Source organism: Artibeus jamaicensis, unplaced genomic scaffold, assembly GCF_021234435.1.
Source record: "Artibeus jamaicensis isolate MK-2021 breed Jamaican fruit bat unplaced genomic scaffold, CSHL_Jam_final contig_755, whole genome shotgun sequence".
Classification (NCBI taxonomy): domain Eukaryota; kingdom Metazoa; phylum Chordata; class Mammalia; order Chiroptera; family Phyllostomidae; genus Artibeus; species Artibeus jamaicensis.
This window is the reverse complement of record NW_026521950.1, coordinates 882,501-909,295: the sequence shown is the minus strand read 5'-3', so window position 1 is coordinate 909,295 and position 26,795 is coordinate 882,501. Positions and strand designations below refer to the sequence as shown.

The following is a 26,795-nucleotide window of genomic DNA, read 5'->3' as shown; positions in this document are numbered from 1 at the left end:
AGCGGAGCCCGGGCCGGCCAGGGGCTGCGCCTCCTCCGTGGCCGGCTGCGTTTTCTCCTTCCGCAGAACGAAGACAGCCTAGGTGCCGGGGAGACGGGTCCTCATCACAGCCAGCCCTCTCCAAGTGTGTAAGATTTTGGTTAATTATAGAATTCTTGCTGCCTAAAACTTAAAGACCCATCCCTGGTATTTTCGCTCCCTGCTGACTGCGGCGAGGAGCCGGGATGCGGCGTATTGATTTCTTGTTGTGAAGTGAGCTGTTCAAGCTCCATTGAAGGTTTTCATCTCGCACACAGCCCTGAGCACATCAGAGCGCCATAAACTAGTTAAATTGCACATTTATCACAAACGTTACTTTAAGACACTGTGTAAATGTGACGACTGGGAGACGGTGCAGTAGGACTGCGACCAGCTGGGGCCCGGGCGGGGTGAGGCCGGGCTACCACACGCCTGGGACCAGACCCCCTCCCTTGGTGTGTCCCGCCCTCCCCAGGACCCGGGGAAAGCCTGGGGTGGGTGGCTGAGGCCTTCCCACGCTCCCCCACTCTGTTGGCCCCGCTGCCAGACCCCCGCGTGTGCGCCAGGCCTGAGCGGCCGCCGTGCATCCTGAGGGGCCGCAGGAGCAGCGGGCTCTGAGCTCAGGATCGTCAGCTCGGCTGCCGGCCTGTGACCTCTGGGGGCTGGGGCCCCGCCCCGCCCCATGCTGTGGGGGCTGTCTCGGTGCTGGGGTGCACGTCTCCCAGGGCCCCCAGCTATGCAGCGCCCATTTCCCTGCCTGGCCGTGATTCGGACGGAGCGGCCCCCTCCCGGCTCTGAGCCCCGGTGCCACCCCTCCACAAGGAACGCCCGCTTCTACACCCAGAGGACAAAGTCCTGGAGTCAAGCCCGAGCAGGGGTGAGGAGGGGACAGGCCGACAGACAGGTTCTCCCCCAAACTGGAGAGGGGGTTCCGCCAGCCCCACAGATGCTGTCTCTCGTCCAGCCGCACGGACCCCGGCGGTGGAAGCGTTAGGTTAATCTGTTCGATGCAGGGCTTTGGATTCTAAAGAGCCGAGGCCACATTCAGCCTGTGAACAGTGGAGAGGAGAAGCCCGGGCTCCAGGAGCCGATGCGGAGGCACAGGAGGGAGGCCGCCTCCGCCCCTGAGCCAGGTGTGTGCCCCACGCTCCACCCAGGAGATGCCTCGTGCGGCTCAGAGGGCCCGGGCCACGCCCCCGATTCCGGGAATAGGCTCCGACCGCAGGGCACGCCCGCCCGTGCAGCCACGCGGCCCGTGCAGCCACGCCGCCCGTGCAGCCACGCCGGGAGCCAGAACACCGCCGGCCCGAACCCCTGTTCACCAAAAACCCGTTTCAAAGTCTGGGGCGTTTCTCTCCAAACGCAGGGGAGATGAGTTGCTGACAGGCACTGGAGCAGACAGAGATCTGGACTCGCCTTGCCGAGAAGGGATGTGGGATGAACGGGGACGTGGGCGTGTTGCCAAACAGCTCTGAAAGGGCCTAATTTAAATAGTTAATACGAGTGTTTTCTCAAGGTGCGGTGTCTCATGCATCACGGGGCTGGAGTGCACCTCTCATCCGTATAATTCTAGGTTGGGAGCTACGGTTCTGCGCGACTGCAGGAGGGGTTTGTACACAGTAACAAAGGTATTTTACAATTTCGCAGCGTTTCGTTGGCATGATGATTTGCCAGGACTAATAAAAGCTTGTGATTATCATATAAACGCTCTCCCCACGCCTCCTGTGGGTGGGCTCAGTCCCCCCCACGCCATCCTGCGCCTCGTCACCTGTGGGTGCCTTAGCGCGGGAACAGAAGCCCTGAGTCAGACGCCACCTGCCCGGCCGGGCTGTTCCGGCTCCTGGAAAATCCACGGCAGCGGGAAGGCTCAGGCCTTCCCCGACCCTGCAAAGACCCGGCTCCCCCTCTGCCGCCCGCAGGGCCCGCGCTCCTCACCTCGGAAGGGGGACCGCAGCCCAGTCCCAGGCCACTCGCCAGGTGTGACCGGACGCTGAGCTGCCCCGTCTGACAACGTCACTTCCCCAGAGAGGGTCTGGCCTCCCGCAAACGTCTTCCTTTCTTCAAAAATTCAGTTCTTGAGGGGAATTCGGTCCCTGCCGCTGCCTGTGAGCCCGTGCTCCCTGCTCTCCAAACGCCGAAGTTCACTCAAACTCCCCTGATTTACGGCCGCTTCCGCCTGCCAGCACCTGGCAGGCACGGCGCCACCTCGGCATAAACAGACCGCACGCGATTTCGTTTTAATGTGCTCGTTAGCCGGAGCACATTGCAGACATCATTGTGAACGCAACACAAAATTATAGCAAAAAGACGATTTTAATGCTGCCGTAGAAAAAAGGGTTATATGAAGAGTCACACAATGGTGGTTCATTGTCGACATGGAAGCAGGGCACACAGTGTCTCAGGGCGTCGGTGCTGTTTACATGCCGGTATTTTACACACAGGTTCTCCTCCGGTGTCATCTGTCAGTCACTCCCGCAAATTAACTGCCAAAAACGGAGCCGAACAGGCTCGCTCGGCGCGCGGTAACCACGGGTTACCTTTCATGAGCCTAAAGATAAAGCTGCGGTGTGGGGTCTTGGGAGAATAATTAGGAGCAGGAAACAGAACGTGACCGTTCGAAACAAACGGGCGTCCGGCGAGCGGCCGGGCAGCCCAGGGGCCGACGGGGAGGTTGGGGGGGGGCCGGTCACGGAGGCCGTGGGACTCGGAAGCAAAGTATTACAGTACGAACATTTTAAAGGCTTTGTCAATGTTCAGGAAATACAGTACAAGTTCGTTCTTTTTTTTTTTTTCATTTTCAAATAGACTTAACCCTTTGAGCACTGAGTTTATTTTGAGCATTCTTTGATTTCTAATAAATACCTTTAAAAACGGTGTGTGCAAAATAGTTACGGGGCTGCCTGCCGTGATGTCGTGCCTGGCCTCATTTATTCAGACTGCTCAAAACAAATGATAATGTGGTGCTAATAAATATGTATAATTTAAACGCGAACCTCTATCAACATAGGTGTACCGTGTAGCAAAACAAACAATCATACTTGGCTTTCAGATAATGTTTCTGTATACTTTATAAATGCTATCTGTGGTATCTTCTGTATAATTTACAATGTTTGCATGTAAAAAACAAAACCCATAGACCTTAAAAAAGGGAAAAGAAAGAGACACTATACACAGGCATGGCCGATGCCCAGAGCATAGCCGGTACATAAAACACTGTTGCTACAAATGCAAGAAAAAAGGTCCTTGAACCACAATCACATTTTCCATAAGAGTCTGAAATCTATACAATATATACATCTATGTTTCAATGTGAAAATAATATTCTTTTAAATTTCAAGGCGTGTTATACCCCTGCAGACCTGCATAAGTGGAGGTTCATATTATTAATTATAACGAAGCTGGTAAGGAGGTTAAAAAACAGAGCTTCCTACGTTATTATAATTTTATTTTATTTTTTAACCAAATGAATGCAAAAGTGCTTCAGAGTACTCAGAGGGCTAAAGATGAAAGGGTGAGGCGCGCCGGCGGGCCGCAGTTGCAGGGCGGGCCGCGCCGGGCTCGTTACCAACGCTCAATCAAACGAACGGTCCGTGAATGCATGCAGCACGGGGTGCCGGGCGCTCCCGACAAAGTCCCGTGGACACCAAGTCCCCAACGCTTAGCACTGCGTCTCCACCTCCATGTTCACCAGTAACGACAGCCGATTACGCACCTTTATTATCAACCACTTGACAGCCACACGACACAGTCCAGCCCAGAGCGGCGCTCTGCCGGGAAGCAGGGGCCCGTGCCCGGGCCGGACGGGGGCCTGAAGGTGCCCGCTGCCGTCTCCCTCAATGCGAACCGCAGCCGCTGGGCCCGCAGCCAGCGCTACTGCTTCTCCAGCTCGGACACGTACAGAAGGTGGTCCTCCGGGGACTTGCCGTGCGTCTTGCTCAGGTGCAGTTTGACCGCGTGCTTGCTCGCAAAGGTCCGGTTGCACAGCTTGCACTGGTAGGAGGTGCCCAGGTCCTCCTCGGGGGAGGCCGTCATCAGCTTCTCCGAGGGCGACTTGGTTTGTGCTATCTGACTGTTGAGCTGGTCGGCGGACAGTTTGGACAGGTCCCGGAGCCGGAAGCCCAGGTGGGACTCCAGGTGGCTGATGTAGGTGGAAGGAGTCCTGATCTGCGAGGCGCAGTCATTGCAGAAGAACACGGGGTGGCCCGTGTCCAGGTTTTTGAGGAATTTGGTCCCGCCTGTCCTTCGGAGCTGGTACTTGACGTTGGCGAGCCAGTGGCTGATGGTGGTCATGGAGAGCCCCGTGAACCTGGAGATGTGCATGCGCTCCTGCGGGCTCAGGTCCGACATGATGAACTTGCCCTCCGCGGTCTGCCGCAGGCTGGCGGCGAACTGGGCCTGCAGGATCAGCAGGTGCTGGGGGTTCCAGTTGGACTGGCGGCCCTTCCTCTTCTGCGCGGGCGTCGCCTCCTCCGCCTCCTCCAGGGTCGCCCCGTCGATGTCAGACTTCTCCGAGATGCTGGAGGGGGTGGAGGACTTGGACGTGTGGCTCTCCGTCAAGTTCTTCAGCATGTCGGAGATGTCGGACAAGGCGTTCTCGCGGAGCGGCGAGCTGGACATGAACGACGCGACGGCGGACGTCTTTGCCGTCGTTGCCGTGGACGAGGAGGTTGCCGGGGACGTGGCCGTGGGTGACAGAAGCACCGACCCCACTGAGCAGCCTTTGTCACTCTTGCCCTTCGTCAGGTCTATGGGTTGGTCGTGGCTGGCGTGGTAGAGGTAGCGGTCCAGGTGGTCCGCCTTCCTGGGCGGCAGGGCGGGCGGCGTGGCCAGGGCCGCCTTCTCGGCCAGGCTGTTGCTCATCTTGAAGAGCATGCTCATGGGGTCCAGGGTGGGCAGGGAGGGCTTGGCGGCCTTGCCCAGGTGGATGTTCATGACCGACTGGAGGGCGCTCAGCGGGTTCACGAAGGGCTGCTCGGGGGGGTGGTCCGTGATGATGGCGGTGCTGCTGCTCAGGCTGCTGCCCACGGGCTGGCCCGGCTCCTGGCCGTTCTCCACAGGCTCCGCCGGGGGGCTCCCCTCCTTGCCACCATCCCGCGCGGGGCTGGGACTGTGCTCCTGGCTCTGGAAACCCCCGTCGCCGGACGCCTCCATCTTGATGGGCTCGCTGCCATCACTGCTGCAGGGGGACGGGGTGGCCCGCTTGGGTGGAGAGAGCTTGCCCTCTGGCTCCTTCATCTTCTCCTCAACCTTGGCCACTTTCTCTGTGACCTTCTTCACCAGCTCCTCCATGGCGTGGAAGTTGGTCTTGGGCACGGGCGAGGTCTGGTTGCCGGGCGAAGGGACCAGAGTCTGGCTTTTCGTGGGAGACAGGATCTCGCTGCTGCTGAACATGGGCTTCAGGGGCACGCCCTTCCCTGCGGAGCCCAGGGACAGCTTCATCATGTTGGGGAGCTGGTAGGCGGCGTGGATGCTGGGGTAGCCCCCCCAGCTGGGCGTGCCGTTCTGGGCCTTGTTGATGGCAGACGTCACGGTGTTCTCCAGGGACTTGAGGATGTCCAGCCCCCCCTTGGGACTCTCCTCTAAGTCATTTTCCGTCAAATAGTGGTACTTGGAGGGGACGTCATACTTGCCTTCCTCCTCGCAGGGCTTCTCCTTGTCCTTGGGTTTCTCGTCAGGCACTGCTCTCTCCTTGTCCACTTCCTTCTTCACCTCCACGTTCAGCTTGGGGGAGACGCTGGCTGGCGTGTGGGAGGGGGACGTGAAGGTGGTGGCCGCCAGGGGCACGGACTGCACCTTCTCGTCCAGCAGGGTGGTGACGGTGGGCGTGACGGGCGTCTCCAGGATGGGCTTCCCCTTCTTCATGGCCGAGTTGGTGACCTTGATGAAGTGGCCGGTGACCATCATGTGGGCGGTGAGCTCCTGCAGGGAGTCGTGGGAGCTGCCGCACTCCATGCACTTCAGGATCTGGGACTTGCGGGCCTCGAAGTGCCAGGCGTAGCTGGCGCCGTTCTGGTGGCCGTAGCGGTTGTTGGGGGTGATGTAGGGGTTGGCGTTCTTCTGGAGCGAGTCGTGCGCGTCGGCCAGCGCGGCCCTGGGCGTCCCGCCCGTGGAGTCCGGGGAGCTGGGCGGCTCGAGCTCCGGGGGGGCTTTCTTCCGAGGGGCAGGGAGGATTTTGGCTGCGACGGGCGTGACGGGCTCCTTCAGAGGCACTTTCTGGTAGTGTTTCGTCTTGATCATGTGGACGCTCAGGTCCTGCAGGGACTCGAAGGAGTGGCCGCAGTACATGCACTTGAGCACCTTCTGCGCGTCCTCCTTGCCTTCCATCTCCAGCAGTGAGCGCTTGCGCGGCTTGGACCAGCGCCTGGGGTTGTTGCTGTCCGCCTCGTGGTTGTCATCGCGGTAGTGGCCGGTCTCGTTCATGTGCACCGTCAGCTCCACCAGCGTGTCGTAGGCGGCGCTGCAGTCCCGGCAGCGGAACTTGCTGGCGCCCGTGAAGATGGAGCCGTAGAGCTTGCTGCTCTGGCGGTAGAGCTGCACCGTGCTGAAGAGGCTGGGCTCCGGCAGCGCGCGGCTGGGCGGCGCCTGCTGCAGCGTCTTGGCCACGGCGCTCTGGTGCCAGTCGAAGCTGCCGCTGCCGCAGCTGCTGCCGCTGCTGCTGCTGCTGCTGCTGCTGCCGGGGTGCTTCTCCGAGGACGGCTGGTGCAGGTTGAGGCTGAGGTTGGACCAGTAGGAGTTGGACAGGAAGTTGTTGTACACGGCCTTCATCTGCTCCAGGCTGTCGGACACCGTCGTGTCCTCCAGCGCCACCGCCACCTCCTTGGTCTCCTCCTCGTTCTTGACGGACCCGCTTTCAAAGTCCGCCATGCGGTCACTGGCCTCGCTGATGTGCGACTCGCTGTCCAGGTCGTGGCTGGAGAACTCGGCAGCCGGTGAGTCCTGGTAGCTGGGGCAGGTCTTCCCGAGCTCCTTCTCGGGGCAGGCGCACTTGGCCGAGGGCTCCCCATCTGCCGCACTCTCTTCCGGGTCCAGGTCTTCCTCCACCAGGGCGGCAGCCTTTAGCTCCTCGGAGACATAGGCTGCCGTGGTGACAGGTGACCAGGTGGGGCAGGAGCGACAGAAAGAAGAGAAACCGGGGGAAGAAGAGAAAGAAGAGAAAGCGTTAGTGGGTGTCGGTCTTACCTGAAATATTTTCTCAGCTCCCAGGAAAATGCAGCAAAGCCGATGGGCACATTTATTTGTGAAATTAAACAGTTACAATGTGGTGTTTCTTTGGAGCAAAAAAAAATATCTGCTCTTCAAACATAATTTGCCACCTTATTCTTCTCAAGGGGCAACAGCTTGGAATTAAAACTAAATTTGAAATTAATGAAGCGCATTCTGGAGGTGGCATTCATTTCTAAAGTAATAAATTACTTGTATCAACCTCAGAGACAGCAGTTCCTGTCTGTCAATTAATATGTCTTATGCTTCTCCTACCCCTAATGCGTTTCTTAACAGACAGATTCACAATTTAAATTAAGCAAGCATTTTTTACTCATTACATTTTTGAGGCTCAATCTTTAATAAATATAAAGGACAAAAACATCAATAAAATTTTTACGAAGTAAAAAGAAAGTACACCGATTGAAGTAAATTAAAAAGGAGATTTGGTGGTTTTTCTCTCCTTTCCATCTGGAGAAGCAGGCCTCCTAAAGGCTTGGCACGCACGTCCCGTCAGGAGACAGGCCCTCATTGTCCCGGCGGTGGGGGGGCCCCAACCCCGGCCCCCAGCCCGGCCCCGGCCCGTGTCCACTCAGCCGTGCCCAGCCGCCACACACACACACACACGCTGCTGGTGCAGACGGGGCCGGAGCAGGTTCGGGGCAATCGGTATGCACCGCTCACACGCGCTGGGTAAACATATACAAGACCTTCCTGTGGACCTTACAAATGTCCAAGTGCTTGCTCTTTAGACTACTTTGTCAATATTTGCTCAGCGTCAGCTTCGCGGGCGTCCAACAGGGGCCCTGCCTCCTGGAAGCAGGAGGCTGGGATGGGCGCCCAGCGTGCACGTCCGGGCAGGTGGAGGGCAGGGCTGAGCAGCTGCCGGCTCCCCAGGCTCCCACCCAGGGACGCAGGCCCCGGGGCACCGGTGTCCACGGAACAACTCGACCTCCTTCTCATTCTCTCGCACCAGTGACTTAGGTCCCTCCTTCGTGGAGCTTGCCTGGCATTGAGCACTGAGCCCGGCTGGTGCGGACAGGACACCACGGCAGCGCCAGTGCACCGGGCCCGGGCGCGGAGCTGAGCCCTGTGCTGAGCCACCATTTCGGCTGAAGCCGGAGGAGGAGAGAGAACAGCGTGTCTGTCTGCTCCCCCACAGCTGTGTGCGCCAGAGGCCGCAGGGAAGGAAGGGAGCTGAGGCTGGGACGCCGCGGCGCGGGCTGCACGGCGCGTGGGAACCAGACACATCTCTCAGAAAAGAAAAAGCAGCACGACTTGCGGGGCTCGCGCCATAACTGCAGATTTGCCCTCGATGAACTTCCCACCAGCAGACTCAGTGCCACTGACCCGAGCAAACGAGGACGCACAGACGCACTCCCCCGCCCCCCTCCCAAAACCTTCCCTGGGCGCCAAGCCTGCCACGCGGAGACTGCGGTGATGTCCTGACACGGTGGGACAGTGGCCCAGGGACACGCGCTTGGTGGCAGGGGCACTCTGCCCATGCACAAGTGGGAGCAGGAGCTGTGAGTGTCCGTTACAAGCGACAGAGACGGCACCCTGCCCGGGTGTCCCAGGTGTGACGTGCCACTCGGGGCTGCTCGTTTGAAGCTGCAATACTGAGAGTCAGCAAGTTCCAGTGGCCGACAAGCTCTTTCCCCCAGGCCAGGGCCCAAGGGGACAGGAAACAGGGGACACGGTGCAGGCCCAGGGCTGCCTGGCTGGCTGCGTCGGGGCAGGGACTGCGTGCCCCCAAAAAGGAAGAGAAGAAGGAACGTGCGAGGTGTCTCTGGGTTCCCTCCTCAGCCCACAGTGTGGTCTGCACGTCTGGCTCACACCCCCAGTGAGCCGACCACCACATCAGGACAGAGGGTGATCCACAGCACGGTTTGCCTGGACCTGCCTCGGTTGACCCCAAGACCCTGGCGCTCTGGGACTCCTCTGAGTCCTGGCGAACGGGGACACAGAGCAGGTGGGTCCCGGCGTCCAGCGTGGCTGTGCTCCTCCTGGAGCCCGGCCCAAGGACAGGGTGGGTCTCGGGGCGCTTCTCCCAGAGGGGCCACAACGCAGGCGGTGGACAGTCTGCTCCCAGTGAAGCCCCCAAAACAAGTCAGGGAAGGGCAGGAATCCAGACAGGGCCCCCCAACAGCTGCGACAGGGGACACCGCAGCCAAGAGAGTCGGGCCACGGCGGACCTGAAAGGGCCCACTGGGCATGAAGGCCGCCGGCGAAGGAGAAACCTAACGGCTTCGCCAGCCCACCTGCCAACCAGGGACGTGTGGCCCCAGAGCAGGGACCGGCGGCCGCCCGCGGGGAGGGGCGCTCAGCAGGCCGGCGCAGCGCCCACGCCCCACCCCTGCAGCCAGTCCCAGGGCGCCAGGTGAAGTGCACCTCGGGCGGGGCCGGGCCAACACCCAGGACAGAAATCAGCGCTGAAGGAAGGCGGCCGAGCTCCCCGGTGGGAACGCAGGCGGAAGCCGGCTCTCAGGAACATCACCAGGCCGGGCGCCCGGAGGCCCCGCCCACCCTGGCCCTGGCGGGGCTCCGAGGCTCCACAGCAGCCTTCTCGCGCGCCAGACGGGGGGCCGTCCCGCCCCGGCGGCCGGCCACTGCCCTCCAGACCTGTCCGTGGCTCGGTCTCCTCGGCTGGGCTGCGGCTCCCACCTATTGGCTCCTCCCTCCACGCGGAAGTGCAGGCAAAGGGGACCCCCTCCCCCGAACACCCTCTCCGCCCTGGGTCCCCGAGCGGCAGGAGGTTGTGGGAAAGGAAGAAGGGCGGGGAGGTGCCCCCGACACGCGGTCCCCGCTGCGCACCCACACCTGCGGGCGGCGCCGCCCTCAGGGCAGCGGTGGCTCTCTCCCCCGGGCCTCTGCCCGCCCCCCCCACACAGACGGGGTGTGGGAGGTGCAGGGGGTCCTTCCTCCTTCTCTGTGCCCCGGTTTCCCCAGGGGAAGGGGTGGTGCACGCACCCGGGTCCCTTCCCTCCACGCTGGCTGTTTGTGACACCTGGCACCACAGTCAGCCCCTGTCTCCTCTGGACCAGGGAGCAGTGTCCCTGGTGACAAAGGAGGGACAGCTCTGGCCCCTGGGACAGCTCGTGTCCTGGGTAGGGCTGGGAGGGCAGAAGCGATGGGGACACAGTGGGGGTGAGCTGGGGGGTCAGGGGCTGGCAAAGAGCAGTCCTCGCCCTGCTGCCTTGAGGGGACCGTCCTCTGGGGGGTGCACAGCCTTGGGAAACGCCGCCCCTCAGACCCTGGCTCTTCTCTGACGTCTGTCCGTCCCTGTCTGAGTCCCCAAGGCCGGAGGCCCCTTGTCCATCCTCAAGGTTGTGCACTTAGTAGGTGAGCAACTGCACTCACTGTGTCCTTGGCAAAGAGGTCAGCTGGAGGTGACGCCTGGCAGCGAGGTGCCGGCTACCAGCTCTGAAGCCGGCTATGCCGACCAACTGCTCGGGGAGGCGGGGCCCAGCCCCTCGCACCCCCCGCACGGAAAGCCCCTCGGGGTCACCGCCAGAGGGACAGCGGGGAAGCCCCAGGGCCCCACACAGACCTGTCCCCAAGGGTGCTGCTTTAGACTGAGGGGCGCTCCAGCAGGGAGGCCCTGGGCCAGGGCTGCCTCCCTGCCTGGTTCTGCTGGCCCGCGGGACTGTGAGCTCAGCCTCGTGTCTATGAGCTCCCCCCGCTGCCCCCCAGGAGTCTGGAAAGGCCAGGACTCCGTGAGGAGGGAGCCCAGACCCGTCCCTGAGCTGAAAAGGCCTGAACGGCACCCGGGAGGACTGTGGGGGCCTCTGTTAGGTTATTAAATAGGAAAGGGGGGCAGAGGGAGAGGGCTGACTCTGGAGAAGGCTTTGCTCTCGGCTGGTACCCGGGAGGCCACACTCCAGCAGAGGACAGGAGTTTTCTCTGTCCATCCACCTGTCACCTGGAGTCACAAAGAACCATAGCCAGCTGCTGAAGTGATGGGGTCACAGCCTCTGGGCACAGAGAGAGAAAGACCAGAGGCCTCCCAGGCACCCGTGCTGAGCTCTGCCACTCTCCAGGAACTGGGCGGGGGAGGTGCCCAGAGAACCCCGGCAGGCCCAGGGGCTGGGGCAGGACGCAGGCTGAAACCAAGATGGCCAGGGCCCTCCAGAGGGTGGCCGCGTTGGGACAACCTCCTCCCCCAGACGGACGGTCCTTCCCACCGGCGAGGTCAGGAATGTTACTTTGGTGCAGGTTAATGTGAGGGAACGTGAGAGAGGAATGTGTGTTCAGTTGGTGTCACCGTGTCGATAAGCTGAGAGGCTTTGGTGTCAAGAGCCGCATGGCGTGAGCCAGCCGGTGGCGGAGGCAGTGCTCCTCCAGCGGAGCCAGAGGGACCACAAGGCCAGTGACAGCGGGAGCCAGGGGCCCTCCCAGGTGTTGCAAACCCCGCCTGTTCCAGAGACTGGGCCAGAGCAGGGCACCGATCCCACCCGGAAGGAGACACATCAGGACACAGTCCCGTTTAAAGCCATCACCTCGGCCAACCCTTCAGATAGTGAAGGGTGAGCAAGCACTCAGTCTGGGGACCACCCGAGTCACCTCTGTCCTCGGCTGCAAACACATATGAGCCCATGGGGCCAACCAAGGGGAGTCCCTAACGCCCCGCTTCAAGGCAGAGCCGCAGCCCAGCCGCGCCCAGGGTGGTGGAGGTGAACACTCCATGCACCCACCTGCTGACCGGGGGCAGCCTATCGGGCAGGGCACGGCTTCCGGAGGCAGGTGAGTCCTGGCGGGAGTGGGAGGGGAGCAGAGGCTGCCGTGGGCCCCGTGGGCCCCCTGCTCTTCCAGAGCTCGGTACCCATCCCAGCTCCCTGCCCACGCGGAGTGAAGAATCTGAGGTCTGAGCCTCTTTCCTATGTCCTTCCTCACCTGTTACTCCACAAAACTCACAAGGTAAACCCGAGCTTGTAATGGCTCTGATAACTTAGAAGAGTAACTTCGCCCAGACAACAGAGTCTCTCGTCTTGGCGGAATTTCAGACAACGGCAAACCGCAGCTGGGTGAGCCCTCGGAAGTAGGGGATGTACGTGGGGGGTCTCAGACCCCACGGGAGCGACGGTGGCTGTGCTTGGACAGCGCTAGCCCTGGACCGTGGGCGCTCCTGGAGGAAGGACGGCTGGCCCTCCCTGGGTCACTTGCCACCCCCCGTGAGGTGCTATGGAACCACGGGGAACCCCTGTCTGTCTGCAGTGACCCTGGTGGGGAGGCCCCAGTGGACGCAGGGCTGTGGGCGGGGAGACACGGGGGCGGCCGTTACCCTGGGCTCTTCCCAGTGGGCTGCACGAGTATCAGCACGACTACATCCTCATCCACCGGCCGGCAGGGCTGTGCTCGGGGAGCGGGTGATGGGGGGCTCTCAGGAGGGAGGGGTCAAGACCGAGGTGGCAGAGGGGCAAAAGCTTCGCCAAGCCGACGACCCACCCACCAAAACACTCAGGCCTCCGCCTATCTGGCCGGCCTGCCCCCAAACCCAGCCCTCCGTCTGCCTGTATCTGACGGTAGGCCCACCCGCGCGGTGCTCCAGGGCCCGGGAGAGGCGGTCCACCGGGAACGGCTCAGAGTCGCCGTGGGAAGGCCGGGGCTCCGCAGACCACCGGGCGGGACAGGCTCCGGCCCCCACCTCCCGAGTCCACCTCCCACTGCCCACCCTCCGCAGCACCCGCGCTGCTCTCCCCGGAAACGCTCCTCCAGCCTCGCTGCGGCCCGCTCCTTCCACGTCCTCACGCTGTGCCACCGCCCCTCGGCCTGTGCCCTGCACCTCCCCCCGGAGCCCTCCCTCACGTGCCTCTGCCAAAGGGACCTGTGCAGTCTCAGCGAGGACACAGTGGGTGGAGAGGCCTGAGTTCTGAGTCCTCGAGAAACCTAAGGAGTGGCCAGTGACACTCGTGTGCCCGTCCCTTCCAGCGCTCATTCCCGGTTGTCACCCTGGTCTCCACACATTACTGGGCCGGGCCTGCCTTCCACCGGCCCCACACACCGCCTGCCTGTCAACACTCTAGCAACCCCGGCCTCCTCCACACTGCCCAGGGTGCGAGCCGCAGACCAGTGCCGCCACAGACAGAAGTCCCCCGGCCTCCTCCACACTCCCTGGCACAGGGCAGAGCGGCCCGGGCACCTCGCTCCCACGTCACAGAACAGACTCTGGGCAGACAGGCAGGGCCACGCATTTCTCAGGAGCCTCGGCAAGGCCCTTCCCACGGCAGCAGCCTGGAGGCCCACAGCGCTGCCCGCAGCAGCCGGGCCCAGCCCACCCACACCCAGGGGGCACCTACTCGGGCCTGCGGTCCCCACGCACCGCTGGCCCCAGCGGCGAGGTCACACTCGGGAGAGGGGGCGGGTCCGCCCAGCTCGTTTCAGGAAATGAAGTCCAAACGTTTCATAACTTTGGCTGGAATATAAAAATACCCACTGCTCTCAACTTCACTTCCATCACCATGGATTTCCCCGGACCCACCCGCGAACAAGGCCTACTGGCCGGTTGGCGTCACGCACGGCCCGGGCTCCCTTTCGAACCCCCAGCCTCGCTGCTCCACACGGACACTCGGTGTCCGGGCTGGGCGAGTCCTGTCCAGACCCAAGGTCCCCCGGGCCTCCCGGTCCTTGAGCCACCGCGGGAGAGGAACACGGGTGTTGAAGCAGCGAAGAACGAGAGTGGCGCTGTCGCCCCTGGTTAGCGCAGCACTTGTCACGGTCACTTTGGGGACGGCAATGAGGAGCCTGCAGCCAAACTGAGTCCCCCTGGTGCACTGCCTGCCTGGGGGCGGGGGGGTCGCACCACAGGAAAACTCCCGCACCGGGAGAAACTTCTGTGCTGAAGGGTGTTTCCGGCCTCCGGCCTCAGGCTCTGAAACCGGATGACCACCCGCCCCCAGGTGCACCCGTGCGGAGGAGGAACTAACGCGCAGGGACTGAGGGGAGGTTCGGGGAGCAGCGCCCTCGCGGGCAGAGGGGCCGGGCCACACAACACGCTCCCACGCCACGGCGTGAGCCGCACGACCACTGCAAGGCCCGTCTGGGAGGCTGCGCTCAGCCCCGATGGGAACACTGGGACCTGGGGGGACTCTGCGCTGACCCGTGGGGCCGGGAGCCTCTTTTCCTCCACCCTCAGAGGCTGCTGGGGAGCGGGGCGCCTTGCCGCAGGGACGCAAGCGCGCGGAGCCTGGGGACGGCTCACAGGCACCGTCCCTTCCCGTGGGCTCCAGGCTGGTCTCTGCGGGGCTGTCGCCGAGGTGGGTCCGTCCCCTCAGGGCCCCCCATCCCCACAGCACAGCCCACCACACCCTCCGACTCTCCCGTGGCCCTAAGCTGGGCTCGGGGACCGGTGTGAGTGTGACCGGTGAGGCTCGTGCGAGGTCTGCAGAGCAGCCCCTGGGCTCCGTCCCCTCTGCCGTGGTCACAGGGCACAGAGGGCAGCCACACAAGTCGGTGTCCCCTCCCTCCTCCCCCTCCCCCTTCCTAGTGCCAAGCAGGAGTAGCGTGTTTGTGCTCAAGGGACACCCAGCCCTGGGAGGGCACTCAGAACACGGGAGCAGGTGTCCGGGCCACCACTCGCTTTCTGCCGTTCCCTGCGCCGGATGGACGCTGACAGCCGAGGAGCTGCGCTTTGGAAACCACCAGGAGGCCCGCCTGGGTCAGTGGCACTTGCTGAGGCAGGTGACCAGGGCAGAGCCGAGCAGAGAACCTGTGGCCTCCTGGGCAACTGCCACCCCTCGGTGGCACTCAGGGACCCGGGCACCTCCCGGCCCCCCAGAAGCTCTCGGTGCAGCAGCGAGCGGAGCCCCTGCCCACACGTCCAGGAGCACCCCCCCCAGACCTGGCCGATGCGCCACGCCAGGGGCCGACCCGCTCCCTTCTCTGCACTCTCCGCCTTCAGGGCCTGCCCTCGCTGGCCTGGGTGGACAGCAAAACGACCGTGTCCGAGTCCCACCCACTCCAGCAGGGCCTGGCCGGCCTGGGAGCCTGGAGAGGCCCCTGAATGGGGTCAGACGTGCAGCCGAGGAGACCCCGAGGACGCCTCGTGCTCTTTGCTGTCTGCTGTGTCCCCGACCAGGAACACAGTGGCGTTTCCGTGATGGGTTCAGAACCCAAACCAGGTGTCGGCACACAGACGTGGCCTGTCCCCCGAAGCTGTGCCTCCTGGGGCTGCACCCCTCGGGGACACGCTCTGGGCCAGCCGGGGAGAGCAGCCAGCACAGTGCCCATCTGACAGGCGGGACCCGGGGCACAGAGAGTGTGGGTGGGGACACCCTGACACCCACAGAACACGGAGGAGGAAGTGAGTCGGTCCCGCGGCCTGGCTCCCGAGACACAGACCTGCCCGTGGGGGCAGGAAGCCTGCAACCCGTGGCGAGGCGGGGTGGCGCAGTCTGCGTGGGGGGGGCCGTGGCGAGAGTCGATGGCACAAGGCACACAGCCCACTAAGGCCTCGGAGGGCAGGCCACAGGGATGCCCGCGCCCGCGCCAGTCCCAAGGGCAAGAGCAAGAGCAAGAATCGGCCTCTCCCCTCCCCGGTCGAGAGAAGAAGCGGCCGCACCTGCGCACACGGGCAGCTCCGGGTGCGTGGGGAAGCCTCTGCGGGGGGCGGCCCAGCCCCGCCTGCAGGCCGAGTGCATTTCAGGAGGGGCGCACACACCGCCCCGTGGCCACCTGCCTCCTGCCCAAAACCACGGGGAGCCCCTGACCCGGGCCCACCGGTGCTCCCACCGACCTGTACCCCACTGCCTCCGCAGGGACAGTCTGGACGTCTGTAGCCACTGCCGAGAAGACAGAATGTCACACAAGCAAAGACACTTGCCAAACGCCTCCCCCTTACAAGCACCCTCATCATGACCTGTGTTAATGAAGTTAATTGAATCTAAGATCAATGATGGTTAATTATTGCAATTTGGCATTCGGAGACAAATGGCTTTAAGACAGAAGTGGGTGTGCGTGCGTTGGTGTGTTTGTGCGTGTGTGCCGACTCGCTCCTGAGAAGGCGGGCACCTCACGTGCCCGAGAGGGGTCCCGCCAGCCTCCCTCCACCCCGGTGGGATTGGATTGCCCCCTGCCGCTGACCAACGTGGGCTCCTCAAACTGCAAGTAAATGTTCTTCGAGAGGACCCTGACCCTTGTCGCCGGCGCACCCACAGGGCGGCACAGGGCAGCCGCTGGGGCAGCTGGAAGGGCACGCACCGGAGCCCCCGACGAAGGTGGGGGCCTGGGCCAGGGCCTCCTCAGGTGCCTTCGCTGCGCCGGTGGGCAGGCAAGGGCGGAGCGGCTTCCTCGGGGCGGCTGCCTGCGACCACAGTTGAACACCAGTTTTTTTTTACATCAAGGATGAACTCGATTCAACATTAAAAAGAAAAAAGCCCAGCTCGGAAAGTAGGTCGCAGCCAGCTTCCCAGGGGGTGGCCTCCTGCTGCCCGGCCCGGCCCTTGGCGGGTCCAGCCCCAGGCCCGGGACCTACCCTGGTGGCCTGCAGGTGAGGAGGGTCCTCTTTTCGGGGGGTCTCCCGGTAGAGAGTCACAGGCCCAGCAGCACCTGGAACACCCCCCTGGGCACAGAGCACGGAGGGGACTCCTGAGGCCACGGGGGCGTGGCCGGGAGGAAGGCGCCTGGGTCCTGCGTGGGGAGGCCTGGAGCCCGAGACCCCGCGGAGCCTCCGTGGGCAACGCGGGGACACACTCCTCCGTGTGTCACTTCCCCGAGAGCTCGCTGAGAGCGTGTCTACACCAAACACGTGTCGGGGACGGTGCTCCGAGCAGCCCCCCTGCCATCAGCACGGCGTTAAGGCCCTTTCCTCCCAGCTGCCACACAGCGGGGCTGCGGGGGGTGCACGGGCCCCAGGGGGGTCCACTCGCCCAGATGGGAAGACACAGGTGACCGGGAAGTCAGACGTGAGGGCCCCCGTCCTGTGTTCCTCCTGAGTCCCCGAAAGCCGCTGCCCCAGAGAGAAACAGCGTCCTCCTCCCCCTGCCTGGGGTGGCCAGCCCACGTGTCTGATGTCACCTTCCGTGACCAGGCAGATGGTGGGTGCACGGGGACAGCTGCTGAGCTGAGAACTGTGATGGCAGCAGCCAGGACCCTGCCACCGCTCAGAGCCTGCATCCTGGCCACACCGTGCTGTCTGCAGTTGGAGCGACGTGGAAATGACTCGAAGGAGTGGCCTGGGCTGGGGAGGCCGGTGGAGCCCAACAGGTCCAGAGAAGGCGCTGCCGGGCGCGGTCCCAGAGCAGGGCCACCACGGCCAAAGGATCGCAAGGCCCGCCAGGGCCCTCAGGAGGCGATGGAGGGTCGGGTGGAGGGGGAGCCCCGGACGCTCTCAGGACCACTCGCCTCACCCAGCCTGACAGAGAGAGGACAGTGAGGACGGCGCGGCGGCCGCGGAGGCAGGGGTCTGGGCATCTCTTCACTCTCGTCTTCGGCACTTGGGGGAGGTCCCACTTCCACCGCCCCCGTTCGCCTCACACTCACCCCGTTCCTCAGGTGCTTAGAGCCCTGCCGGTCAGTCAGAGGGCCAGGGTGTGCGCTGGGTCTCCGGCCCCTGCCGCCCTCGTCAGGGCCTTTCCGTCCCTGTAGTACAGGGCGACACTGTCACACTCCTGACGGCAGCAAAGGGCCCACGAAGCCACCCGTGCAAAGGCCTGGAACCGTCTCAGAGCAGGAGCCTGCACCGCCTGCAGGGCCCCCTGAGCTTCGGCCTGTGCCCTGGGGCGTGGTGGGCCACGGTCACGAAGCCAGTGGGAATGGGGCGCAGGACTGCACACCACGCCCAGCCCCGGGCCGGAGACGCAGAACACGCAAACCACCGCGGGCCAGCGTCCGCTCTTTCAGAAGCTGGTGCTGTTCTCTCCAAACCAAAACCAAGTCTCTTTAAGAGATTCTACCTTCTGGATGTTTCCTTAGGCACTGCTGTGTCCTCCTCATTCCCAGCCACACAGCTAGTCCCCGATGGGTCTCGGTGAGTGTGTATTCGCTTTTACCCTCCAAAGCCACACAGGCCTGTCACTTTCCTCTTGGAAGTGTGCAGGGTAAACGAGGGCCAGAGAGCTGCCACCTCCATCCTGACACCGTGCCCCTGGCCCTCAGCGAGGCCTGGAGCGGGGCCCCAGGACCAGGCGGGCCCACGGGGCAGCCACGGCTCTAGCCCAGCGAGGCCCTGCCTGGCGGGTTCCGTGTCCACTGCTCATGGACAAGTCAGGTGACATGGCTCAGGTCCATTTCTTTACAGGGATAAACCTGCACATACATGTAAACAACTCCACACACAAGTGCACGCACACGGGCACATGGGCACACGCCCGCCCACGTGTGCACAGATGGACGGCTCCACCAGTCCGACTGCCCTACGAGGCCACGCTCTACCTGAATCTGGGCAAACCGTCCCAAACAAAGCCACACCCCCACACCAAGTGCAGGCCCTCAGCAAGGAGGCGGCCCCCTCGGGTGGGTCAGTGGGATGCCTGCTAGTTCCTGGCAAACACACGGCCGTTCCCAGTGGCACCCTGGGAAGAGACCAGGGACCTTGTAAACTGACCCCACTCCTCAGGACCCCACACAGTACACGGGTCACACCCTCTCTCTGGAGGACAGGACAGGCTGGGCTGGACAGGGGCACCCAGCAAGCCCATGTCATCATGGGTTGCTGAGTGGCCGGAACCGACTCAGGGGAGAGGCCTGCCCTTGGGGGGCAGGAGCAGCGCTCACCCCACCCTCCCACCGCCCTGTCTCCCAGCAGGGCCCGTGGGTGCTGAGCCAGAGTTCTGGAACCCCACAGCCCAGGCTGAGTGTGGGTGCTGGCCGAGGGACAACCGAGGGCCCTCTGAGACAACTGTGGGGTGACTACGGCCCGGGCAGCGAGAGCTCCAGAGAGACGCAGCCGGGGTGAGGGTCCCGGCACGGCACTCACGTTGAGCATGACCGCCGCCCAGGGGCGGCCCCGAGTCACAGCCCACATGCTGTTCGCACGGACCATCCCGACGGACCGGCCGGGAGGCTCGCCCGCTGGGACAGGCGGCCGCACGGCGCTGGGGTTCGGGCGCAGCCCACGCCCGCGGCTCACTGCCCACCTTTCTGGGGAGCTGAGCACCACTCGAGTCCCCAGCTGTTTACAGGGAGAACTGGCAAACTGGGACCGCACCACCCGAAAATTCACCTGGAGTTCTTTAGATATCAAAACCTTCGATTGTATAATTAAATTAATCATCATAAATTACTTTTTCGCACTGATCGTTGGATTTACAGTCTCTCTCTGAAACCTCTCTGTGACACTTAAATATTTCACGGCGTCGGTGAGCGAGGGGGGGCGTGTCTGAAGGGCTCGCGTGTTCCAACCGCGGAGAAGCCGACTTTGACAAAAACCGCAGCTCCACTGCTTCGGAGGTAGTTTGTAAGAATTATTTATTTCCACACCAGTTAATTATGACGGGAGTCTTTGTTGGATGCACACGCGTTAAAAAAGTGCTGATATTTTATGCATCTTTAACTGGAGTGCGGCCCCCCGCGGCGCGCGGGCGGCTCCGTGACATTTAGCATTCACTCACAGCAACTGTAATAAGGGGTTTGATTGCTTCCTTTGCAGACGTAGTAATTTAATAACTGTGATCAGTTGCATAAATTTACTATACAACCATCTTAAGTTAGCCACATTAAAATTAAGCAAAATTGTAATCTGTTGACAGATTATTACTACTGAACAATTCTACTAAGAGCCTTTCAGATGAGCTTGTGAAAACCACGGCCACCTCTCCCTTCCCTGCCCACTCCCACACACCCCCGCCCCCCCGCACCAGCACCCCGACCGGGACCCGAGCCCCGCGCGCCGAGCTCTCCGCTCCATCTCCCGACCCGCTGGCTTTGTCGTCTGGAACGCTCTGTGCGGCGGACAGCGCTCTCTGGACGGGAAGAAAGGCCGAGTGTCCCCTCCTTTCTTCCAGGCAACTTCTCTGATGTGGCTTCGCACCCTCGGCACCTGAAGGAGCCCTCCTGCCCGGGAGCTGCCTTGAGTCGGACCGAGCCCCCCCACCCCGCCCCCCGCCAGCAAAGGCATCTGGGGGACGCGCAGCTTCCTGAGCGAGGCCTCGCGCTGGCGCCCTGGACGGGGAACACAGCACCAAAGCTGTCTCACTCAGCAGCAGAAGGACCCCTCGGCGAGCTGGCGGGTAGAAAGAGGAGAGGGTGCAGGTCCCGTGGGCAGGTTCCCCTGCAGCCTGGGGATGGAGAGATCAGCGCCCTTCCGAGGCACCGGGACCCGAGTGGCACCCGGCCTCCTGCTTTGTGCCCCAGGCGTCGCCTTTTCAGAGGGGTGTTTAGCCAAGCAGGCAAGTCAGGAACAACTGTTTCTGATACTTCCCAGCAAATATCTTTAACCATCTGTTTACACTCACCAAATATGCTTCCATGTTTCCAATTTTATCAGTATATAAAAAGAATATCTGTTTTTTTAATCGTAAATATCTCGTGATGCATCTTTACATAATTCAAGAAAAAAAAATTTTTTAATTTTAACTCGAAAGCCAGCAAGAGCACAGATTTGTCTAAACTTCTATTTCCACACGGGGGTGGGATCTGCTCAAGGGGGTCCCTTGACCTTGTAGGGCAAGGTCAAATGTCAAAGGTGACTAACTGCCTGTGGGGAAGTGGTGTGTCCTCCGTGAGCAGAGACACGAAGGACTGGTTCAGGCCGGCTCTGCATATGCAGCTTCTCACTGCAGACGGGCCGGGGTGGCCCCAGAACGGTGACGCTCAGGGCCAGGCTGCAGGCCTCCCGTGGGGCCCAGGCCACGGCTGTGCGTGACAAACTGGGAGGGACCGGAAGGGACTTCCTGGCCACATTCCCTGCCAAGAGGCCTGTCAGTCAAATGTCCACCTTCTTCGCATCACCGTGGACGGATGCCGCCCCTCCGACAGGTGTCCTCGCTCCGTGAGGGCAGAGCTCCCCGGGAAGTGACCGAGACGTGTGGGGCTGTGGGACCTCGACGGGCCGAGTGAGGAGACTCCTGTCGCTGGCTCCTTTGTCCTGGGAGGCACACGCGTCTGCACACGCACGGGTGTGCACGCCCCTGCGCACACGCCTGGCAGGGCGTCACTTCACAAGGCCGCAGGGAACGTGACGCCTGCTGCCACCACCGTACCTGTGAAGCAACGGGGGCCACCCTGGGCTGGGTTTGTTTGCTTCTGATTATAACTAATCATGTTTCTAAACATATCCTTTAGGGTTACCTCGTGTACACAGAGGGAGCAAAGAAAGAAAATGCATCGGGATTATTAAAAGAAAGAGAAACATACTAATTAGCTAACTAGTACACTCATTTCAATGTTTAATAATATTTTTAACATCCCCGCACACGCGGCAGAATGAGAATCAGCCACCGCACCACCTGTGCGCCCCGGGGGCGGCGCGCTCTCCTGGCGTCTCGCAGCCTCGCCGCCGCCGTGTTTCTTTTCTTCTATTTCACCCCCACGAATTTTTAAAAACTAGTAAATGCTGTTTCCCACCTAGGCCTCCTAAATGCCACGTCTCGGAAGTCATTGCGTGACTCAGGTGCCTGAGGAAAAGCCCCCCATTCCCCGCACCCCCCACCCCCGGTGCTTCAGGAAGCTGCGTCTGCCTGGCCGGCCCACACGGGCCGTGAGCGCGGGAGTGGGCGCCATCCTTCCCTCCTTTTCCTCCATCTGCTCAGACCACCCCCACCTTGTGCTCTGGAAGGTTCCAGGCTCCCTGGGGCTCGTGACAGGCCAAGTGGACGGCAGAGAGGATGGGAGAAGAGGAGTGATGCGGCAGGCGGAGAAGCGCCAGGGTGGGACCCGGCCTCTCCAGGGGGCCCCTCGCCGGCCCCTGCGCACAGCCAGGTGGCCGGCCGCCAGGCCCAGACCGCAGGGCCCCCGTCCCCAGGGCTTGCCTCCGTCCGACTCCGCTTCCGACGGGGGGTCAGCCCAACACAAACAAAGCCTTAACAGAAATGTTACCGAGGAAATAATAGCCATTTCCAATGATAATACACAATTTTAGCACTGACGCTCGGCTGATTTAGGTGTTCGGCCAACGTGTCAAGCAGTCTGCCTTCCTCAGGCGCCTCTAATGGGGAACTGGCAGGCCCTGGCAGCCCTATTTCTGCTCCCGATTTGGTTTGTCATTGGGTCTCCATTACCTGCCATTCATCTGTGATCTCTTTGGACAGGCCTGATCAAAAGATGTCACTCGGCCTCCTGCACTTGGCAGCAACTTGTATGACTCTCATAAAGGGGCCACCCCGGCTATAAATAAAATGACATTATTATTTTTCTGTCCTATCATGTAGAGGAGACAATTATGATAATGCAGTGTCTGTCATCGGGCCCAGCAAATTGCTAGCTCTCACGCAACTGTTTAGCTTTCTTATTTGTTTTTTGTCTGTTTTCCTCCATTTCAAGTTGAAAATAAAGCGGAATTGAAATCCCTAATGCTCCGGCTCCCACTCTTGGTCTCGGCTTCTTCCCCAGGCGTGGCCAGCCCCTCGGGGGTCGGCCGTGGGCGGCTGGTTACGGCGAAAGTCGGCAACTCGGGCGGCTATGGGATGGGGCTCGCCCCGCACCTCGTGCTTTGGAAACTGGCTAATCTCCGGAATCAGAACGGCAAACCGGTAACAGTTGGGGCCCGGGGCCCAGGGCCTGGGTGTGCTGTGTGCTCCATGAAGGGTTGACGAGGGAAAACGCGTGGGAAACGGAGACTGAGCCCACAGCGGGGCACCCTGCCCCCACGGGGACTGACACCCCGGGCTCCGCTGCAGTGAGCCTGGCCTGCGGGCCTCTCTGGGAGTGGAGGCTGGGGTGCTCAGGGCAGGCTTCCTTCCGGGCCAAGAGTTCCAAGCTGCGCAGGGTGATGGGGCAGAGGTGGTGCAGTGGCTGCTCTCTGGTGGCCAGGTGCCCGTGTGCACCCGAGGCAGCCGCTCCCCACCCGCCCAGTGCCAGGCACCGGCCCATGCCGTGGTCCCCACCGAGTCGGCACTCTTGCTGGGACGCCTGCGGGAACCCCGCTGTGGCTGCTCACTCACATCCCCCCAGAGCCGGGGAGGCGGCGGGGAGCTTCCAACCGGCGCCGCCGAGTCCCACGCGTCATTCAGTAAAGTGGAAATGGGGCCCACAGAAGGGGGAGGACCCCGGACACCAGGAACCAGCCCCTGCTTCTACAGTCGGGCACCCCCTCGACGCCCCGCCTGACGTCCTCTCTGGGGCCAGCCTGGAAGCTCACCCTCTCTGGGTCCTCGGCCACGTGCAGCCTCAGACTGCAGGCTGATGGGCGCAAAGACGCAGAGAGGTGCTGCCGGCCCCCCGCCCCGCCGACAGCAGGTCTGGGCACCCCCTCGAGCCAAGCCCTGGGGACAGCACTCGGGCGTTCGAGGTCGGGGCTGGGGTGCAGAGTGACCACCAAACAGGATGAGGCCGGAGGGAGAAGAATGGAGGCCGGGAGAGGTGGGGGCAGGTGGACGGCCTCCAGGTGGGCGTCCGTGGGCGAGGCTGTGGCTTCTGGGCCCAGGCAGACAGCATCTCCAGGTACAGGAGCCGTGGCGGGCCGCCCTGTCCCCTGGTGCTGGGTCCCTGAGCTGACACTCTCTCTCTCCTCATGCAGCGTCACTTGAAGAAAACACACCCGAGCGACTTCATGGCTCCAGAACCACCCAGTGAAGGCGGATGAGCACCCGGCACCCACGGAGGGTCAGGGAGCTGGGGAGCGGCCCCCGGGGCAGCCTGGCGGGAAAGGGCGCACCCTCGGTCCTGTGAGCGCGACCCGTCCGTGTGGCTCCCGGGGCGAAGACGCTCTGAGGACGCTGTGGGCACGGTGCCCCTTAGACTCGGCTGCACCCCACTGTCGGCAGCCACCGCCCAGAGCCCCTGGGATGAGTGAGGTGTCCCTCCCGCATGGGCCCCTCGAGTAGTGGCTGCCGCCGTCAGGGCGGCCCCGCGAGGACGCAGCTTCTGTCACGTCCCCTGAACTCCAGGCACCTTGAGGACAGGCGGCCTGTCTTGCTGTCCCTGTGCCTGCTAGCACAGTCCTGAGCAGCTGCCCCACATCCGTCCCGTGACTCAGGAAGCCCGTGCTGTGGTGCCCCGGTGCCGTCGGCGGGACCTGTGGCCTCGGGGGACACACAGCACGCCCCCCCCCCGTGAGCTGCAGCAACACCCCCTCCCGGTCTCCAGGCCCCCAGGCCCTGCTCCTCACGCGGCTGAGCCGCGGCTGCCAGCCGCTCCCCGACCCTGCTCCCGCGGGACGACCCCTTTCCTGCTACTTCCCGACGCCCGTGGGTGGGAAACTGAAGACAGGAGAGCCGAGGCCGAGCGCGTGGGGGACCGGAAGGAGACAGCCGCCCGCCCCTCTGTCCCCTCCCGAGGGGCGAGCCCAGGGCCCCTCCTCCTCGGCGGCACAGCACCGGCCCCGGGCGCGCAGGGGGTGTGCGAACACCTGCCGCGTGGGGGGCAGACAGACTGGTCTGTGCTCAGGGCCAGAGGAGAGCGACCACGGGGAGGCGGGCGCGGCACTGGCCGTGCAGGGGGCGCGGTGGGAGGCTGATGGGCCAGAAGGCAGAGCCCCGGCACGGATCCTCCTCCGCTCGGCCCCGAGTAGCTGGGGGACGTGGATAAATGACAAGGCCTCTGGGTCTTCCTTCGTAAACGGGGTGAACGCGCACCCTCCACATGTTCACGGGACTGTGCGGGCAGCACGGGGCACAGTGCCCGGCACCTGGCACACGTCCACACAGGACAGTGGCGTGTGGACACACAGGGCACGCTGCCCCGCCAGCCCCAATGGCCCCCCGGGGGGAACCAGGAAGGGCGGGGCCCTCCCCCAGACCCTGCCCTGCAGCCAGGAGAGCCGGCCCACGTCCAGGAAAGCCTTGCCTGTGCGGCCAGCTCAGCTCCCTCGGCCCAGAAGCAGCGTGGGAGCTCGGAACCCTGCTCCCCTCCAGAACACCGCGCTCCCCTCCCACCCAGAGCCCCCGGGCAGCGACCCGGCAGAGCCTGGGCTCCCCGGCGCCCTGTGTGGGCTGGTCTTACCGAAGGCAGGAAGCCTGGAGTGGGCTGGCCTGGGGGTGGGGGGGGCTCGCACCTCAGTCCTCTGGAGAGCCCAGCTGTGGGCTTATTTATCGGGCAATGCCCCCCCACTCCTAGGATGAAGGGGAACACGCATGTCCGGGTGGGGGAGACAGACAGACGGCCAGAGACGGCCAGAGGCCCCCGAGGCACCCCGCCCTGCTGCCATGACTGGCCGCCCCCCAAAGCCACCGAGCCCCGGGTGAGAGGCAGGGAAGGGTGGGTGTCCCCAGGCTTTGACCGCACAGGTGGACCCCCTGCGGGACGAGATGACCCGTCCTGGAGGCGGCTGGGGGCGGGGAGGGAAGCAGTGCCGCCCCCACCCCGGGCTCCACCCAAGCACTTGGGTCCCAGGCTGAGCAGGAGCACAGGGCACCAGGGACCCTGTTTAAGGTCCACATGGGCAAACAGGCACGGATTCTTCACGGGCAGCGTCGGGGGTGCGGCGTACGCCATCCCCTCTGCATCCTGGCCTCCCTGCCTCGGGGCCTCAGGCCTCGGTCTCCTTGCCGCACGCCGGGTGGTGACACCCACGCCGCCCGGGGTTGCTGTGGCAGAAGCGACGGACAAGGACAGCGGCCTGCACACGGCGGGGCTCTGCGTGCACCCCCGCTCTGGGGGAGGCCCCTCGCTCCCCCCATGGCCGGCGACCGCGGCGACCAACACAAGGTCAAGGGATGAGCAGGAGACGCAGAAGACCTACAGCTGTGCCTCGCGTGTGCCGGTTCAAGTGCAAACCAGTCGGTGCCAAACTCAGCTCCTCAGCGACACCCCCGGTGGCCACACGTGGTGCTGCACCCTGGACAGCACAGAGAGGACAGGTCACGGGGTCAGCAGGCCACCGCGCTGGTTGAGGGTCCGCTACTGTGGCCCCTGGGTCCCGGGTCTCTGAGGTCCTCTGCCCTCCCGTTCCTGTGGGTGCGGGGACCCCGTGAGGGGTGGGCAGCCATCGCCAGTGCCTGAGACCACGGCCGTCTCGGTCACACTCCACCGTGGGCCCAGAAAACACCAGGCGGTTCACCTTGGCTCGCGGCCGTAAATCACTCCCTTCTCAGCCCTGTCACGTTTCCTCCCGAGGACCCGGAGCAGAAAGGACCGGGCTGGGCGGGCCGGTCGCGGGCACCCCTCGCACTGGCGAAGCTCCTTTTGTAAAACAGAGGGATGAGGCCACAGACGGCCAGAACGGCGCAGGTAGAATTTAACGACATTGTTTGATTTCATCGCGCTTATTTTTATGGTTATTGTCTCTTTATGGCAAGTGATTCTGGGTCTTCGCTTACAGAAGCGACACACTTTCTCCTTAAGAGTAAGTGCAGGGGACTTGAAAACTGAGTCCGTGGCACCGGCCAGGCTGTGTGCGTGGTGCGCAGTCTCGGCAAATCGACGCCAGGTCTACACCCAGGACACTGCATTGCTCAGGGCTCGCGGCAGCCACAGGAGGTTCCAGAGAGGGCTCTGCAAGAAGTCTCCCCACGTGCCTGGCCCCACCCACGAGAGGGCCTGGCTCC

General features: G+C 63.0%; 1 protein-coding gene across 2 annotated transcripts in view; it reads right to left on the bottom strand.

The window, feature by feature from the left end:
• Positions 1–2,332: 2,332 nt before the first annotated feature.
• Positions 2,333–26,795, bottom strand: part of TSHZ3 (teashirt zinc finger homeobox 3) — a 58,138-nt gene continuing 33,675 nt past the window's right edge. For both annotated transcript variants that reach the window (XM_037142955.2, XM_037142946.2), the window contains exon 3: positions 2,333–7,094. In XM_037142955.2, the coding sequence (XP_036998850.2) occupies positions 3,889–7,094 (3,206 nt within the window). In that variant the 3' untranslated portion in view covers positions 2,333–3,888. The remainder of the gene's footprint in view (positions 7,095–26,795) is intronic.